Source organism: Scyliorhinus canicula, chromosome 5 (genome assembly GCF_902713615.1).
Source record: "Scyliorhinus canicula chromosome 5, sScyCan1.1, whole genome shotgun sequence".
Lineage (NCBI taxonomy): Eukaryota > Metazoa > Chordata > Chondrichthyes > Carcharhiniformes > Scyliorhinidae > Scyliorhinus > Scyliorhinus canicula.
In genome coordinates, this window is record NC_052150.1 from 12,652,954 (window position 1) to 12,671,530 (window position 18,577).

Genomic DNA, 18,577 nt, shown 5'->3' on the forward strand with positions numbered 1-18,577 from the left:
GAATATTAACTGAGACTGGGGTGTGAAACTCCTGCCTTCCAATCAAGATAAATAAGCTTGAATCATTGCTGGCAGAAGCTCATAAGTTGGTATATTTTGATACTAGTTTGAAACAGTGTTGAAGTGGATTTTGATTTGGGAGGTTGACTGACGACACTGTGTGGGATCCTTGACTGGAATATCACTGATAACTTTGCTGGCGCCAGGGATCATCAAGCCAGAGCCAGTAACCTTCCTGCAATATGGGAGAGGGAAAACTAAGACAAGGACACTGTTCCTGTCAGGTGGGCAAATGATCCTGGCAATATTGTGGGAGTAACATTGCTGGTCTGCTCTCAGACGTAAGGGGTACATCTAGGCCAGTGAGGAAGAAACAGGGTAATAGGACATTAAGGTTGGAGGATTATTGCCTTCAAAATAAGTTAATTTTGATTTGAAACAGCTTATTAAAGTTTATTTTTAAAATTCTATATTTACAACTGCGTAATAATAGATTATTCAGGCTCTTTTGCCCAACTTACCGAAATGGTTGTCACCCGCAAAGAATCCATGGTTGAATGTGTAAACAGGTACCAAAGCAACAGACCCATTTCTCCGGTAATGAATCCTTGAGCAGGAGATGAATTAGTGGTGCAGACATTTTCCACAATCTTTGCGGCTAAATGGTTAGTAACAGGATCGCCCTACAAAAAGAAACCACATCAGAAGTGAATGCAGTAACCCTTTTGGAGCCATTTAGAAGTTTTGGTAAAATGAGGAGATTGGAGGTGGTGATATACAGAAGGCATGTTGACTACTTATTTTGATTGTGACTGTTGAGTTACGTATGTTGTGCTACCACCAATTAGTTTCACAGTAACAACAAAGCATACTGTTCAGAGTGGCTTGGGATGGTTTGATCTGTTGTGTGTTTTGGCACTGGTAAATTAATGACCAGGAATTTAAACAACATGTTGTATCAGAGGCCGTGCTATGCTTTATTAAGGTGGGAGTTTCGTGAACAGTCCCTGAATGCAACTAATGGCAAGATGTTCAGCACTCGCTGGAATTCTGCTTATCAAGGAAGCCTCAACATAAAGCTGGTGATGGGAACACATTTAAATGAGTCCCTTATGATACCACTAATTCTAAAAGGATCAAAGTGCATTTTTCTCAGGGAAAATACCATAATTTTAATTTACTGCCATCGGAAGAGGCACCGGCAGCTCCTCGAATCACAATGGTGCAATATTTAATCAGAAAATATTAGGAAAAATCTTTGTTAAAGAAGTAATTTTTTTTGCATTTTTCGACAGAATGCCCGCTGTTTCTGATCATAGCTCATTGACTAAATGTCTCTCGAGGCTGTGTGCCTTGAAGCATTGCAATATAGCCCCAAGCACCAGTTCTGGATTTAGAAGCTTTGTGTTGGGTGTTATAATGAGCTACATGGATGAGGAGCTGGGCATATGCGTCACAATACTGATTATTACACCATTTTTATCCACACATATGGCTTTTCTAAAAAAATGCGGACGTGAAATGTTTTTTAAAATGCTTCAATTGGGTGGGCACCTTTACTTCGATGAGGCCTGGGATACTGAAGCACATTAATAATGTTTGAGAACATAATATTGGCAAGAGCAAAGCTATTCTGTTTGACACGTGCCAAAATGTTGCCCGATATCTAACAAGATAACGTATCATAGCCCCGAATTAAGTACAGATATACTGAACTTTTAGGCAAGACGTGTTTTTTTTTAAAGGACAAGCAAGCCAAAGGTGGCTGAGAATGTAAATTCTGAGAAAGTCATTCAGTGACTGTCTGGAAAGTTCCTAAATTCCTGTGTGAATTATACGCAGTCCTGAGAAACATTGTCATACCTGGAGGATGTCAAAGAACTGCATACAGAAACACTGCGAAGGAGTGAGTGCAATGCAAAAACTGAACTGTAATTTCCTCTGGTTGCAGAGATAATGGAAAGTGATTCCTATCTCTGCAGAAACCATCTCCTGTGAGTTATATCCCAGACTGTGGACATTATGCGAGTTGAAAAAAAAAGTATTCTGGGCATGTTTGTGTAGAAAAGGGGTTGAAAACCAAATGAAATTCTGCTCTCTGTGTGCTCGTCTGGTGTTCTAGTGCGTGCCGCGAAAGTCACAGCTGAAGAACATTCATTAGACATAATAATAATAATCTTTATTGTCACAAGTAGGCTTACAATAACTCTGCAATGAAGTTACTGTGAAAAGTCCCTAGTCGCCACATTCCGGCACCTGTTTGGGTACACTGAGGGAGAATTCTGAATGTCCAAATTACTTAACAGCACATCTTTCGGGACTTGTGGGAGGAAACCGGAGCACCCGGAGGAAGCCCACGCAGACACAGGGAGAACGTGCAGACTCCACACAGTCAGTGATCCAAGCCGGGTTTCAAACCTGGGACCCTGCGCTGTGAAGCAACAGTGCTAACCACTGTGCTACTGTGCTGCCTGCATCCCTACCGACATCCCTGCGCTTGCAGGTAAACATGCCTGTCTCTCTCTCTGATTGATGGAAGCAAGTCACAAGTCAGCAAAACCACAGTCGGAAAGGAAACAGGACAGCTCTCTTCAGCTAACCTGCAGAATCAAAATTCCCCAAACCAACTATCCAACTGCCAAAGTCGATGCTTCTAGAAGCACCCAACTTAATGGCCGCAACGTTTCACCATCTACTCCTCACGGACAAGTCAAAGACTGATTTATATATCTTTTTCAACTTTTATTTTTGGACTAATTTCTAATCTGTGTGCATGTGTTGCATTTTATTATATTTCTCATGTTCAGTAACTAATAAACTCACTCTTTCTTTAACTCAAGAAATCCTGGCTAAATTGGCTCCTTTTAAAACATAAATAATTTGGACTAGGATAAGGCATATGTGAGGGAAGGGATCCTTTTTAAATTATCCTTGTTGCAGCCAGTTCATCCCTCCTCACCAGGGAGCATAACAACTTAGGGATATCTCATCCGGAATCATAACAAATTGGAGACATCGCTCGGGGAACCGGTCATCACACATCTGTGACGTCACTTCCACTCACGGCTGTTTGTTCAGTTTGTAGCAGACAATGTGCACCCTGAATGATGTATCTGATGCTAAACATTGCTTCAGATTCCACATCCTATTGAATCAACAATTTTGGTCTGCCTTTGACCGTAACTCAATACCACTGAAATGTTAATCGATGCTTTTGTCACTTCCAGGTCCAACATCTTTAATGTTCACAGGAACAGCAGAAGACCATTTGACTTGCTGAAGCTACTCTGCTATTTAATCTCAATTTTGGATCATTTCTCCATAACCTTTACTTCCCAACTAAGTATGGAGTTCACTTGTGACATCAACCGATTTTTCATCATCTGCCTTTTGGTGCAAAGTGTTCCACATTCATGTAGCCTTTCACTTGAAAAGGTTTATCCTATATTCACTTTTCAAACCAAACAAACATAAATTCTGAAGTGATGCATGTGGTGCAGTGGTTAGCACTGGGACTACGGCGCTGAGGACCAGGGTTCAAATCCCGGCCCTGAGTCACTGTCTGTGTGGAGTTTGCACATTCTCCCTGTGTCTGCGTGGGTTTCACCCCCACAACCCAAAGGGTTGTGAATCTATGGAATTCCTTGCCCAGTGAAGCAGTTGAGGCTCCTTCATTACATGTTTTTAAGGTAAAGATAGATAGTTTTTTGAAGAATAAAGGGATTAAGGGTTATGGTGTTCGGGCCAGAAAGTGGAGCTGAGTCCACAAAAGATCAGCCATGATCTAATTGAATGGCGGAGCAGGCTCGAGGGGCCAGATGGCCTACTCCTGCTCCTAGTTCTTATGTTCTTATGTGCAGGTTAGGTGGATTGGCCACACTAAATTGCTCCTTAATTGGAAAAATAATTGGGTAGTCTAAATTTTAAAATAAATAAATTCTGAAGTGATGGCCAGTCATTCTGGATTCACTGCTCGCAACCAGAGTCATTCCCATTCAGATGTCAGCTCCCTTCGCTATTTCAAATATCTCAAACAGATCATCCGTTTCTCTCTTCATCTTCAGGGTGTCTAACCAAGTTTGCCCAGGCTCCCTTCATAATTTACCCCCTTTATCTCAGGTATTATCCTGGTGAAAGATCATGCTATCAAATCAGGGGAGGGATTTTACACCCCTGTCGCAGCAGGGGCAAGCCCGTAAAATGCAGCGAGATGTTCAAAAGTGCATTGATCGTGGCAAGATCGGAAAATCCTGCTGGCGGGAGGGTCATAAAATGCCACCCCAGGTGCTCTGTATAATTTCAGTAGTATGTCCTTGCTTTTACGTTCTGTATTTTTCGATCAAGCTCAGAAGGTCATAGTGCCTTCTTTTATACTTCTATTCCCAGCTGCAAGCTAGCTTGCAAATCTGAAGCCTTAAATCACTTTGCTCATCTACCACCTGCCATGCCAGAGTTCTTCACTGTTTGGGCGAGATCTACTGGTCGCGTTGTGCCCGGAAAGCAGCGCGGCGCGGCCGGTAGATGCTGGGAAATCCCTCTTCCAGGATCATACCGATCGCCACACCTCGCGAGATCTAACGCAATCTCACAAGACGTCGCGATGTGAAACCCACTCATTGTGGGCAAGATCACTTTCAGGCAAATCTGCATATGAGAGTGAGACAGCTAGTCTCACTCTAACATGCACTGCCAAGATCTAACCAAGACGTGGGATATAACCCACTCTCCTTGAGACTTCAGGCGAGTGCCATTCAGTGCTGGTCCTCACAAAAGGGGACCAGAAGGAATGGCACTCGTGGGGGTCTCCCAGGTCCCCAGATGCATGTCGTCTGGACAGGCTGGCACCCAGGGGCATTGCCAGGGTGTCAGGCTGGCATCCTTTTGCACGCCTGGGATCGGGCCTGGGGGGTGCCCTGCGTGGGTGCGAGGGAGGGGCGAGAACCCCCTTACCGGTGAGCTGGGGCTGAGGGGGTTAAGAGATCAGGATGCCATTTGAAAATGGCGACCCGAGCTTTCCCTGCACTGAGTTCTGGCGAGCGGAGTTCCTCAGTGCAGAAAACGGGACTAAATGCGGCCTTGACCGTCTGTTCCCCACTGAAGCCCCCGATCTACCCAAATGGCCGTTCGGTGGCGTGGTGTTCTCGGCGCTCCAAGCACCGGGAGCAGCCAGCTAATCGCGGCACTATAGGACTCTGTTCCCATTCGGATTTTTTCTTTTTAGTACTGGAAGTTTGGCAGGTAGCTTATTGCAAGAACGAGACAGGAATAGACTGAGTAATTACAGGTTAATCAGTTTGTGATATCTTTTCCTCCCAATTGGGGACCGGAGCAATAGGTCAGAAAGTGAAAAGATTGAGGGATTAAGGGAGAACGAGGAAATAGGGCCAGTATGGCTCTGAGGAAGAGCAGACAGGGAGATGTTGCTGAAAACAGCGGGACTGGTGGCCTGAACTGCATATGTTTTAATGCAAGAAGTATAACAGGTAAGGCAGAGAACTTAGAGCTTGGATTAGTACTTAGAACTCTGATGTTGTTGCCATTATAGAGACCTGGTTGAGGGAAGGACAGGATTGTGTAGCCACTGTAGCCACCTAAAATGGACACTGAACTAAACAAAATGGAGAATCGCTAAGACTGCAGGGAAAAGCAGTTTAGCCAAGGCAGCAGCCTGCAAACACTCATTAGCATTTTGCAAGCAGCAAAACTAGTTTCCGGCCAGGTGGAAGATCTCAAACCAAAGGTGATAATGGCAGAACGCTTTACATACTAATGAGGCAGTCCAGATCTAGGCACGCACAATGGCAACATTTGGGTTTGAATAAGATACTTTAAGTGGATGTCCAGACAGAGCGGCACCAGAAGTATCCACTATAGAAACCGCCCCCGCCATCAAGAGAGACCCTCACATTGGAGGAATTCAAAAGATATCGATTGGGAGTGATCCAATCGATACCTGAAGGTAAAGCCCGCCCAGGAAAAGGCAAGGACATTGGGGACCCCTATAAAAGATAGACCCCCACCCATGGTCCTGTCTGTTGTTTCGTGCTCCGGCTTTGACCAAGAACTCCAACCTGTATCCTGACTCCAGCCGTTGAGCACCAGCCGCCGAACCGTAAGTGCCAATACGACGCTCGCTACGCGAACCAGGCCCTCTAGACCCCCAGTGACCAGCACGCTCTCTGAAGGTTGCAGACCAAGACCGGAACGAAGGCCTCGCTCCCTGACCTTGCCTGTTCCTGTTTAGTTAAGTATTCTGATTGCTTAGTTTAGTCATAGCTTAGTCCCTTAGCGTGTGCATGCGTATTTATTATAATTGTATAATAAATATTGATCGTTTGGAACTTACTAATCGGTGTATCGTTTTATTACTTTGAACCTGACCTTGGAATATTTGTGAGGTGTCTATACGGCATCTGGCGACTCCTGAGCTGAAAATACATACATAGAGCCTAGTAGTGTTAAGCACATGGCCTTTAAACGGAGGCGTGTTAATACACTCCAATAAACGCGTTTTACACCCATAGCAAAACGTGCAACAATTGGCAGCTAAACGTTCCAGGATTTAGATGTTTCAGGCGGGATAGAGGGGGATGTAAAAGGGGTGGAGGAGTTGTACTACTGGTTAGGGAGAATATCACAGCTGTACTGCGGGAGGACACCTCAGAGGGCAGCGAGGCTATATGGATAGAGATCAAGAATAAGAAGGGTGCAGTCACAATGTTGGGGGCAGCACGGTAGCATTGTGGATAGCACAATGGCTTCACAGCTCCAGGGTCCCAGGTTCAATTCCGGCTTGGGTCACTGTCTGTGCGGAGTCTGCACATCCTCCCCGTGTGTGCGTGGGTTTCCTCCGGGTGCTCCGGTTTCCTCCCACAGTCCAAAGATGTGCAGGTTAGGTGGATTGGCCATGATAAATTGCCCTTAGTGTCCAAAATTGCACTTAGTGTTGGGTGGGGTTACTGGGTTATGGGGATAGGGTGGAGGTGTTGACCTTGGGTAGGGTGCTCTTTCCAAGAGCCGTTGCAGACTCGATGGGCCGAATGGCCTCCTTCTGCACTGTAAATTCTATGATATCTACAGGCCTCCCAACAGCCAGCGGGAGATAGAGGAACAGATAGGTAGACAGATTTTGGAAAGGAGTAAAAGCAACAGGGTTGGTGTGATGGGAGACTTTAACTTCCCCAATATTGACTGGGATTCACTTAGTGCTAGGGCCTTGGACGGGGCAGAGTTTGTAAGGGGCATCCAGGAGGGCTTCTTAAAACAATGTGTAGATAGTCCAACTAGGGAAGGGGCTGTACTGACCTGGTATTGGGAAATGAGCCCGATCAGGTGGTAAAAGTTTCAGTAGGGTGTCATAATATCCACTCATGTATATCATGAGATGCAGACAGGCAGTGATTGACACACAGGATAACCAATGTACACACACAACACAAAACAACCAATCACAGACAGACACACTATTAAGCCCACAGGGCATTAAGGCTCTCCCTCTCTCACAGGACATGGCTAGGGGGATAGTCACAGTGCACAGGCCAATGAACATCATCACCATGTGGTAGAGAGCTAGTCTAGTCAAGCCAGTAGGGGGTTATCAGTTAGGTTAATAGAGTGTCAACCCACAGCAGATTATGTGCAGCAATCAGCAGGTTCAATAAAACAGTGTTGGACCATCTCCTGTGTTGGAAGCCTTTTTCTTGTTTTACTGCATCCAGTTGCAGTTGATGTTAGACCAACACAGATAATGCATCATAGGGGAGCATTTCTGGAACAGTGACCACAATTCAATAAGTTTTAAAGTGCTGGTGGACAAGGAGAAGAGTGGTCCTAGGGTGAATGTGCTAAATTAGGGGAAGGCTAATTATAACAATATTAGGCGGGAACTGAAGAACCTAGAATGGGGGAAGATGTTTGAGGGTAAATCAACATCTGACATGTGGGATGCTTTCAAATGTCAGTTGAAAGGAATTCAGGACCGGCATGTTCCTGTGAGGAAGAAGGATAAATATGGCAAATTTCGGGAACCTTAGATAACAAGAGATATTGTAGGCCTTGTCAAAAAGAAAAAGGAGGCATTTGTCAGGGCTAGAAGGCTGGGAACAGACGAAGCCTGTGTGGAATATAAGGAAAGTACGAAGGAACTTAAGCAAGGAACAGGGGAGCTAAAAGGGGTCACAAAACGTCATTGGCAAATAGGGTTAAGGAAAATCTCAAGGCTTTTTACACGTACATAAAAAGCAAGAGGGTAGCCAGGGAAAGTCTGGCCCGCTGAAGGACAGGGGAGGGAATCTGTGTGTAGAGCCAGAGGAAGTGAGCGAGGTACTAAATGAATACTTTGCATCAGTATTCACCAAAGAGAAGGAATTGGTGGATGTTGAGTCTGGAGAAGGGTGTGTGGATAGCCTGGGGTCACACTGTGATCCAAAAAGACGAGGTGTTGGACATCTTGAAAAATATTAAGGTGGATAAGTCCCCAGGGCCTGATGGGATCTACCCCAGAATACTGAAGGAGCAACAGAGGAAAATCCTGAGGCCTTGACAGAAATCTTTGGATCCTCACTGTCTTCAGGTGATGCCCTGGAGGACTGAAGAATAGCCAATGTTGTTCCTTTGTTTAAGAAGGGTAGCAAGGATAATCCAGGGAACTACAGGTTGGTGAGCCTTACATAAGTGGTAGGGAAATTACTGGAGAGATTTCTTTGAGACAGGATCTACTCCCATTTGGAAGTAAGTGGACGTATTAGCGAGAGTGTTGAGATCTACCATGCGGTTTAAGTGTAGTCTTGTATAAACTTTTAACTCAATAGAAATTTAAGCTACACGTCTCGGGTGCAAAGTGAAATCTTTATCGTGTCTATTGATTATAATTGAGAGTTTGAAATCTTCTTGTGGTCACAAATCAAATGTTCGCAAGAAAGCCCCTGCAGAAGGCTTTAAGACTTAGTGGTTTACAAACAAATAGAATTTTCAAAATACAGTAATGGTTTCTTGCTCGAAGCAAACAGCTTGCGCAGACTTTAAGAGTTAGAGTGGGAATATGAAAATACGAAATAAGGATAGCGAGTAGTTAGGTAAAAAGTATAGAGTGATCCTGGATGGAAAATGGCTGCCCGGACCTCTATCTTTAAGGAAAATGTTATCAGTCTGACTCCATCAATCCCAACCCTTGTAATGTGCTGATTGGCTTGGATGAGTCTCAAATGTATTTGAGTGGATGGTTAGTTGTCAATCATCAATGTGCATATGTTGCATCTTTGAATGTTTGTTGTGTATTGGATTGTGATTTACATTTTTAATCAGCTCTGGATGCTACTGGTTTTTTGCTGACTGCACATTTTGGACAATGGCAGATTCATTTTATCCATGTTAACTTATTGTGACTTTCATTCAATTGTTTCATTCGCTTCGCGTTAGACCGTGGATGTTGAAAATGTTTCTTTCATTATTGCAACAATTTATAATCTGAAATTATGTTTGCAGTCTTATGATGGAATTGATCTAAAAAGTGAATTTTGACATGGGCTTTTGAATTTACATTAAAATGGCTAAATCAATGACCCTTTTACCTATCAGAAATAGCTGGTTCCCTTCAGAGAGCCAGCACGGTTTTGTGAAGGGGAGGTTGTGTCTCACTAACTTGATCGAGTTTTTCGAGGAGGTCACAAAGATTATTGATGCAGATAGGGCAGTCGATATTGTCTATATGGACTTCAGTAAGGCCTTTGACAAGGTCCCTCATGGCAGACTGGTACAAAATGTGAAGTCACACGGGATCAGAGGTGAGCTGGCAAGATGGATACAGAATTGGCTAGGTAATAGAAGGCAGAGAGTAGCAATGGAAGGGTGCTTTTCTGATTGGAGGGCTGTGGCTAGTGGTGTTCCGCAGGGTTCAGTCCTGGGGCCTTTGCTGTTCATAGTATATATAAATGATTTGGAGGAAAATGTAACTGGTCTGATTGTGCGGAAAATCACACCTTGCACCTGAAAAGTTGGATGCACCCCCTCCTATTCACAAATGCAGGAAATTAAATATCATGACTTGTGGCATAATGTCCCATCACAATGAATTTTACTGCATAGGATCAGGCCCTTCAGCCGAACTGATCTCCGCCAATGTTTATCCTCCACACAAGCCTCATTCCACAGTACTTCATCTCAGCCTATCAATATATCCATCTATTTCTTCCTTCTCATCTACTTGTCTGGTTTCCCATTGAAGACATTTGTGCCATTCGCTTTAACACTCCATTCGGTCCCAAATCCCACATTTTCACTACATCCTACATTCCCGTACCAGCCTCCCCGAACAGGCGCCGGAATGTGGCGACAAGGGGCTTTTCACAGTAACTTCATTTTAAGCCTACTTGTGACAATAAGCGATTTTCCCTGAGTAAATAAATGTCTTCTGGTATTTATGAGGGTGACTATCTTATCTTTATGCCCACTAGTTTAGACTCTCCCGCAAGTGTAAACATCTTCTCTGCATGTCCTCCAGATCCATCAACAATTTCAAAGTTGGATTGAGGTCCATTTCCTTTCACAACAAAATGATGCCATGATATCTAAATTCATACTGCTGCTGGTCGTATTTTCAGTGGCCAAAGTTAGATCAGCAGCAGATCCTTAGACAGAGTGAAAAACAAGTTTCATAAAATCCCTACAATGCAGAAGGAGGCCATTCGGCCCACCATGTCTGCACCGACACTCTGAAAAAGCACATTAACTAGGTCCACTGCCCCGCACTATCCCGTGACACCACCTAACCTACATATCTTTAGGACAGTGGGCTGAACAGCTGGCTTGTAAAGCAGAACAAGGCCAGCAGCGCGGGTTCAATTCCCGTACCGGCCTCCCCGAACAGGCGCCGGAATGTGGCGACTAGGGGCTTTTCACAGTAACTTTATTGAAGCCTACTTGTGACAATAAGCTATTATTATTATTATTATCTTGGGCACCAAGGGGCAATTTAGCACGGCCAATCCACCTAACCTGCACATCTCTGGACTGTGGGAGGAAACCGGAGCACCCGGAGGAAACCCACGCAGACACGGGGAGAAAGTGCAAACTCCACACAGACAATCACCTGAGGTTGGAATTGAACCCAGGTCCCTGGCGCTGTGAGGCAGCGGTGCTAACCACTGTGCCAATGTGCTTTCCTCTCCCCTCCCCCCACGGTCTACATAGGTTTATAAGTTTTATTTTCACCTGGTCTTTATGTGAATGGGACGATGGGTGTCAATGGCTGAAAATCAATCTAAACGTAGTTTTGATCCACAGTGGTTAGCACATTTATCATCAACAATAACGACGGGAGTGTTACAAGATTAGAAATAATGGTTTGTAAATTTCACTCAAGTGAACATTCAGCAGATCAGGATGATGGATTATGAGGGTTCTGTAGCTGAAACACAGGTTCTGCGTGGTCTGCTGATGTTCATCCAGTGCTTTCTTTATTTTATTTCAGATTTCCAATTTTCTATGTTTTGTTCACTCCAGAGAAATTGATTTTAAAACTCATCATGTATTAAATAACATAGTAGAGGAGAGGGAGGATAAAGGAGCTCCATTCATATGCAACAGTGACAGTCCACCCATATGCATGCATTTTAATCTGCCATCTGTAATGTCTGTTCTTTGTGCCTGTTGGGGAAAACGGGATGATTATGGGATGATTAACCATTAAGTAAAAACTGAAAGACCCAACCTTTAACACTACTAACAGATGCTGTCAGTTTAGTTAATTGTGAATTAAAATGTGACTGGATAGAACTTTTATGTAGACAGCACAGCAGGAGCTTTTAAAAAAAAATCTCATTACCTTAAAGCCGCTGCAGAAATGTAATAGGATACAGCCATAATTAGCACACAGGGGAACACTACCAATGAGGTATTAATAAAGAACAGTTTGCTTTATTATGCTGCCCACTGCACTTAAGTATATACCTGGTCAGGGTGCATTAAGGTGCATGTATTATTAAAAAAAAAACAATTTATTTTCTTATTTGTTACTGTGGAAACACTGTATATCTTAATGTATTAGAGTCAGAGTTTTTACAGCGTGGAACGAGGTGCTTTGGTCCATCGTTTCTGCGCCCGGCCATCAAACACCTATCTACTCGAATTCCATTTTCCTGCATTTAGCAGGAAACGTATGCTTTGGCATTTCAAGTGCTCATCTGAATACTTCTTCAATGTTATGAGGGTCCCCGCCGCTACCAGCCTTTCAAGCAGCGAGTTCCAAATTCCAACCACTCTCTGGATGTAAATGATTTGCCTCAAATTCCCTCTAAACCTCCTGCCCGTTACCTTAAATCTGTGCCCCCTGGTTATTGAGCACTCCGCTAAGGGGAAAAGTCCCTTCTTATCCACCCATGCTCCTCATGACTTCCTGTGATGTCACGTAAGAGCACGAAAAGTGGCTCCCGGCAGGGGCTTTGTTTTTGATCCCTTTTACCCGTTTTTTTTCAGGGGATTTTGGTGTCCAAACCATGTTAGTTAATCTGGTGGACTCTCACCCGACAGACGCACATCAAAAATTTCGATGAAGAAGCCTGTAATGACTTAGGTCAGGCCTTTGAGATTGGCCAATTAGAATATGAGTTCCCTGATTAGTGGTGCAATCAGGGAACCCCTTTCTGTGTATATAACAGGGAGCATCAGATCCTCTGCACTCCCGGCGTAGACAGCAGACTGAATGGTCATTCAGCTGTTGGGTTTGTAAATGAAAGGAATTCTGGTGACGGGATTTCTGCCTCCGTGGACTTATTACAAATCCCAATGTGAAGAAGGCTCAGGAGGGTAGTCCGTCAAAAGAATCTTAAGGAGGGAAGATGGCTGCCGCACCCATTACATTAGACATGTTGACAGTGGTGATGGCGCAGGAGCTGGAAAAATTCAGTAAACAGATGGATAGGCATTTCAAGCAGTCGGGCAAGGAGACAAAGAAATAATTTAAAGCCATTACTGAGGAGGCTTTGGGCCTGATTCACGAGCAGATTGTAAAGGGCTTGGATGTGGTGGAAACGCAAGGTGAAATATGGAAGAGTGTGGAGGAGGAGGCCTTGTCACAGCTTGAGGATCGGTTTGCCTCGCTGGATGCAGAGTTGCTGCTCATGGCGGAGAGCAACAAAGGCCAAGGTTACAATTGGAGAATCTTGGGAACAGATCAAGGCAGTTGAACCTCAGGTTGGTGGGGCTGCCAGAGAAGCCAACAGATGTTCTCTCAGCTGGTGGGAAGGGTTGAATTGTTCTCCCCTCGGGAGTTGGACAGAGCTCATTGGACGCTCCAGCAGAAGTCAAGGCTGAATGCGCCACTGCAGGTGGCGATTATCAGCTTTCACAGCTATCAAAGGAAGGAAGGGGTCTTAGAGCGGGAGAAGAGGATCTGGAACATTGACAGTGATGGACACACGGTGAGGATATATCAGGGCATTGGTACTGAGCTGGTGAAGAAACGTGCAGTCTTCAACATGGCGAAGGTAGTGTCTTATAGCAAGGGTGTGTGATTTGGGAAGGTGTACCCAGCACAACTGGGGGGGTCACAGTAGAGTCAATAGATTACTTTTTTGGCACGCCGAAGATGGCAGAGCCTTCATCAGCGAGAAGAAGCTTGGGCTGGTCTGAGAAGGATTCTTTGGGACTCTGTGTATGGGGGGGGGGGGAATGGGAGTGACGAGGCTGCGACACGTTGGGCTAGGTTGGGTGGGTCACAAAGGGACAGGGGGTGTGGTTGTTTGTTTGTTTGGTGGAGGGACGGGGAAGTCACTAACAGTGGCCAGAGAATTTTCTTGTCTCACCCCAGGAGTGGGGCTGGCTGACACGAGGAGGCGGGGGAGGCCCCTGACAAGGTTAGTCACCTGGAACGTGAGGGGCCTGTGGTGCCCATAAAGAGGGCAAGTGTCTTTTCCCATTTAAAGGGTGGGGGCTAATGTGGTGTTCCTACAATAAACTCACCTGTGGGTGTGGGACCAGACCAGAAAGTGAAGGCCTGTGTGAGCCAAGTTTTCCACTCGAGGTTTGACAGTAGGGCCCGGGGGAGTGGCGATTCTGGTTCATTTTCAGGCGGGGACAATTTTGAATGATCGGGGAGGGTCGAAGGTCGTTACATGATGGCTACAGGTATACTGGAGGGGAAGATCCTGGTGTTGGTGAACGTGTATGCCCAAATTGGGCCGATGTTAAATTTATGAGACGGTTGCTGGCTGCAATTCTGGAATTAGATACACACCGGTTGATTTTAGGGGGGATTTTAATTGTGTGTTGGATCCAAAGTTGGATCGCTGGTCCCTTCAGGGATAGCGAAGGTGTTACCTGCATCCATGAAGGAGCAGACCCATTTATGCACCTGGGGGCTCAGGAGTTTTCATTTTTTTTCTCCTGTACACAAGGTGTACTTGAGCATTGCCTTTTCTGTCACAGATTCTATACCCCACTCGTCTGTGAGTTACGCACCAGAAGCTAGAGTTCTATTTTGACTCGCTGGAGGAGAAGGACTTTATGGGAGAAAATGGACTGGGACGAGTATGAGGACACTGAACTTTGGAGGGGCGTTTTGTATAAAATGTGGACACGTAGGATGGGTGGATTGGCGAAGGTTACAATGGGGGGAGCGGTGAGGGTGAGTGTGCCTTTTGTTCTTCCTTGTATGTTTGTTTGGGGGATGGGGATTGAGGGCGGATTTGGGGGGGACACGGGGTAGTCAGAGGCCCCGGGCGAGGGCCACCATGCTAGCTGGGTGGGCTAGTTAACGGGAGTGAAGTGGAGGGTTGCCAGGAGGGAGTGGGGGAGGGGAGAATGGGTTGTTTTTCTGTTTGGTTATGGGGGGTTCGGGGGGGTTGCTGGCATTGGTGTGGTGTATTTGGTTAAGGAGGGATGGCAGTGGACATCTTGGCGCAGGTCTGGAAAAGTGAGAGACGCGGACTGGGGGAAGCTGGCTAAAGATGGGTATGGCTGATCGGCAGGGGAAGGGGGGCAGGAAGTCCCTGACCGAGCTGGTTACAAGGGACGTGCGGGGGTTGAATGGGCCAGTTAAACAGCCGCGTGTTTTCGCACACTTGAGGGGTTTGAAGGCGAATGTTGTGTTCCTGCAGGAGACTACCTGAAGCTGGGAGATCAGCCTGTGGTCCTGGTGAACATCTATTCCCCAAATTGGGATGCCGTGGACTTTGAAGTGGGTATTAGGGAAGATCCCAGATCTGGACATGCACCAGCTGATAATGGGGGACAATTTTAACAGTTTTGGATCCGAGGATGGACCCGTCATGTCCCAGGCCATTGAAGGTATCAGTGGTGGCGAGGGAGTTGAGGGGGTTGAGGGCGACCCGTGGAGGTTTGGGAGGCCGAGGGCGAAGGAGTTCTCGTAATTCTTGCATGTGCACCGGGTGTACTCCCGGATTGATTTTTTTGTAATGGATAAGGCACTGTTGGCAGGGGTAGCCAACTCAAGTATTCAGCTATCATGGTCTCTGACCATGTGCCACACCATACTGGGTGGATTTGCAGGTTGTACAGGCGAGGCCCAGTGGCTGCAGTGGCGGTTAGATGTGGGGTTGTTGGCAGATGAGGGGGTGTGTGAGAGGGTGAAGGCAACCATCCGAGACGATGTGGAGCAGAATGACGCGGAAGAGGTCACGGCCTCCACGCTGTGGGAGGCACTAAAGCGGTAGTCAGGGGCGAATGTATCTTGATTCAGGCGCATAGGGAGAGGGTGGAACAAGAGGACAGAGCGCGGCTTGTGGATGGGTGAGGGTGGATCAGAGGTATTCAGTTGTGCCAGAGGAGGGGCTACTAAAGGAGAGGCAGAGGCTCCAGTTGGAGCTTGAGTTGATGTCCACGGGGAAGGTGGTAGGGCAATTACGGAGGGATAGTGTGCGAGTATGGAGAAAAAATTAGCAGGATCTTGCCACTCCAAATGAGGAAACAGGCAGCTAAGAGGGAGATAGGGAGGGTGAGGGATGAGAGAGGCAAGCTGGTGTCAGACCCAGAAAGGGTGAATGGGTGTGAATATCACAATGGTTAGGAAATGGGCAATGGCGATGGGGTCGGTGTGGGAGCGGATGGAGGCTGCGTCGTTTAAGGGGGACACGTCTGAGGGCACTGTTGTTGGCGCCCCTTCCGTTTCGCTGGTCCGGTATTCCACGAGCCCAGTGGTGGTCTCAGCGATGTGTATTTGGAACCGGTGCAGGCAACACTTCAGGTTGGAAGGCACGTCTCTGTGGGCACCGATATGCGATAATCACAGGTATGTGCCTGCGGGGCTGAAAGCAAGGTTCCGGGAGTGGCGGCAGATGGGGATAGAGTACTTCAGGGACTTGTTTATGGGGAATAAGTTTGCAGGCCTGGAAGAGCTGAAGGAAAAATACGAGTTGCCTGCGGGAAATGGGTTCAAATACCTGCGGGTGAGGGACTTTGTGATGGAAGAGACGCCGTCCTTCCCGGGGCTGACGTCTCCTGTGTTGCAAGATAAACTGTTGTCCAAAGATGACATTGGGGAGGGGAGAGTGTCAGACATTTATGGAAAGCTGATGGAGGAAGAGGGCGCTCCGTTGTAGGAGATCAAGGGCTGCACGGTAGCACAGTGCTTAGAACAGGATTGTAGTGAGACCAAAGTTTTTTAAAAAACATTTCCTTTATCTTCTTGCCCGAGTCCTGCCTACTGCCATTTTCAAGTGGATCTTTTTTTATTTGTTCTTTGGATGTGGGCGTCGCTGGTTGGGCCAGCATTTGTGGCCCATCTCCGAGGGTAATTAAGTGTAAATCTTATTGCTGTGGGTCTGGAGTTACCTGTAGGCCAGACCGGGTAACGATGGCAGATTTATGTCCCGAAAGAGCATTAGTGAAGCAGGTGGGTTTTTACAACAATCGACAATGGTTTCATGGTCATCATTAGACTTTTAATTCCTGATTATTATTGAATACAAATTTCACCATCTGTCCTTGTGGGATTCAAACTCAGCTCCCCAGAGCATTACCCTGGGTCTCCGGATTACTCCTCTCGTGACAACAGCACGACACCACTGCAAATGGGTGGCCTGCACTCTGAAGGCCTCATTAAGCAAAGCAAATTGGGGCCCCATGTCATGTCTAAGACTCCAATGCTATTTCCCACAGGACAACACAGTACCTGTGGAGTGCTGTATCCACTCGGTGCCCTGAGAGGAAAGCTGCAATCAGCAGAAACACCACCACTGGATCGTTCCCATGCTGATGAAGTGAAAATAACGGTTTGGTGAGCATTTTGTTTTTAGCAACAGGATTAACATAATTGCTTTTCAGATGTTTTGCTTCAAAGCTTCCCAAAGTTAGAATCCTCATTCTCCTAAGGGTCAGAGTAGCCCTTGCCTTTGATGGAGTTCTGCCTGCACAGTTTTGAAAGCAAGAATTGAAATGTTACCACCCCTCAGAGTGCAGGTTGCCTGTGAGTGTTTAATTTGTGCTGGCAGTGAATCACGTCTGTGCCAATATGTCCCCGGCAACAGGATAGTTTTGGCCTCTCACTCGGTATTCAACTCAACTATGCACAGTGTCCGCCACTGCAAAACCACCTGATATGCCTCCATCGGTGTGGATGGGTCATTTGAACCCACTCAATATCTGTTCTTTTTATTATATAGTATGTTTGGGTACACATAACATGGAGACAGTTTCCAAGCAGTTTTAGTTCGTGGTTAGATTAATCGCCTATCCTCTTCATATACTCCAATTTTAGGACGTGATTGAAGGTTGCACATAATGATCATTAAATTTCTTTCCGAAAACAGCCGCTCAGCTGATCTTTGTGGTGGGCCCATCAAACAGCAGGCTCTCATTGAGTCAGCACTAATTGACATACTTTCTGGTTATGGAGAGATCAAAGACTTACAAATTCAGAACTGACTCAGTAAATAGCACATCTAAAATGTGTTCCAAAGCAGGAATTAAAATGTACATTACCATCCAAAAAAAGTAGGGCAGAAGAGTTTGGAAAAACCGGGCTGGATTTTCTGGTCCTCCAGACGTGTGTTTCTCTGCGGTGGGCCCTTCACGGGATTCTATCTTCCCGTTGCTTGTCAATGGGATTTCCCATTGAAGCCACCCACGCTGCCGGGAAATCCGTGGGCGCAAGTGAGCTTCTGGCGGGAACAGAGAACCCAACGCCCGGAGAGTTCCGGCCACTTTTCTTGCACCAGGTACTGGGGATATTTTCCTATTCATGAAGGGCTTGGGCAACGTAAATAAGGAGAAGTGGTTTCCAATGGAGGAAGAGTCCGTGATCAGGGACATATTTCAAGTGATTGCCACAAGAAGAAAAGGTGGCATGAGGAAATCTAAATTTAGCACAGATTCAACGGTAACTTTGAAAGGGGAATAGGATGAGGGGAGAATGTGCAAGGCTATGGAGAGTAGGACCACTTGGATAGCCTATTACAAAGAGCTGAATGGCTTTCTTCCATATCATTCAATGCCTCTTGAAAAAAAAGTGTCTCTATTTTTGCTGATGCTTAATGTGCACCAGTCAAAATGCTAGATTTCCCAAATATACTCCGCTGGTTTTGCTCAGCATTAATTTGAAAAGGGGAACAAATGAAAACTGGTC

The 18,577-nt window shown here is 46.0% G+C and overlaps 1 protein-coding gene across 4 annotated transcripts in view; it reads right to left on the minus strand.

The window, feature by feature from the left end:
• The window catches only part of ulk4 (unc-51 like kinase 4), a 513,024-nt gene that overhangs the window by 335,741 nt on the left and 158,706 nt on the right, over positions 1 to 18,577 (minus strand). For all 4 annotated transcript variants that reach the window (XM_038796599.1, XM_038796603.1, XM_038796600.1 and 1 more), the window contains one exon: positions 522 to 683. In XM_038796599.1, the coding sequence (XP_038652527.1) occupies positions 522 to 683 (162 nt within the window). The remainder of the gene's footprint in view (positions 1 to 521; positions 684 to 18,577) is intronic.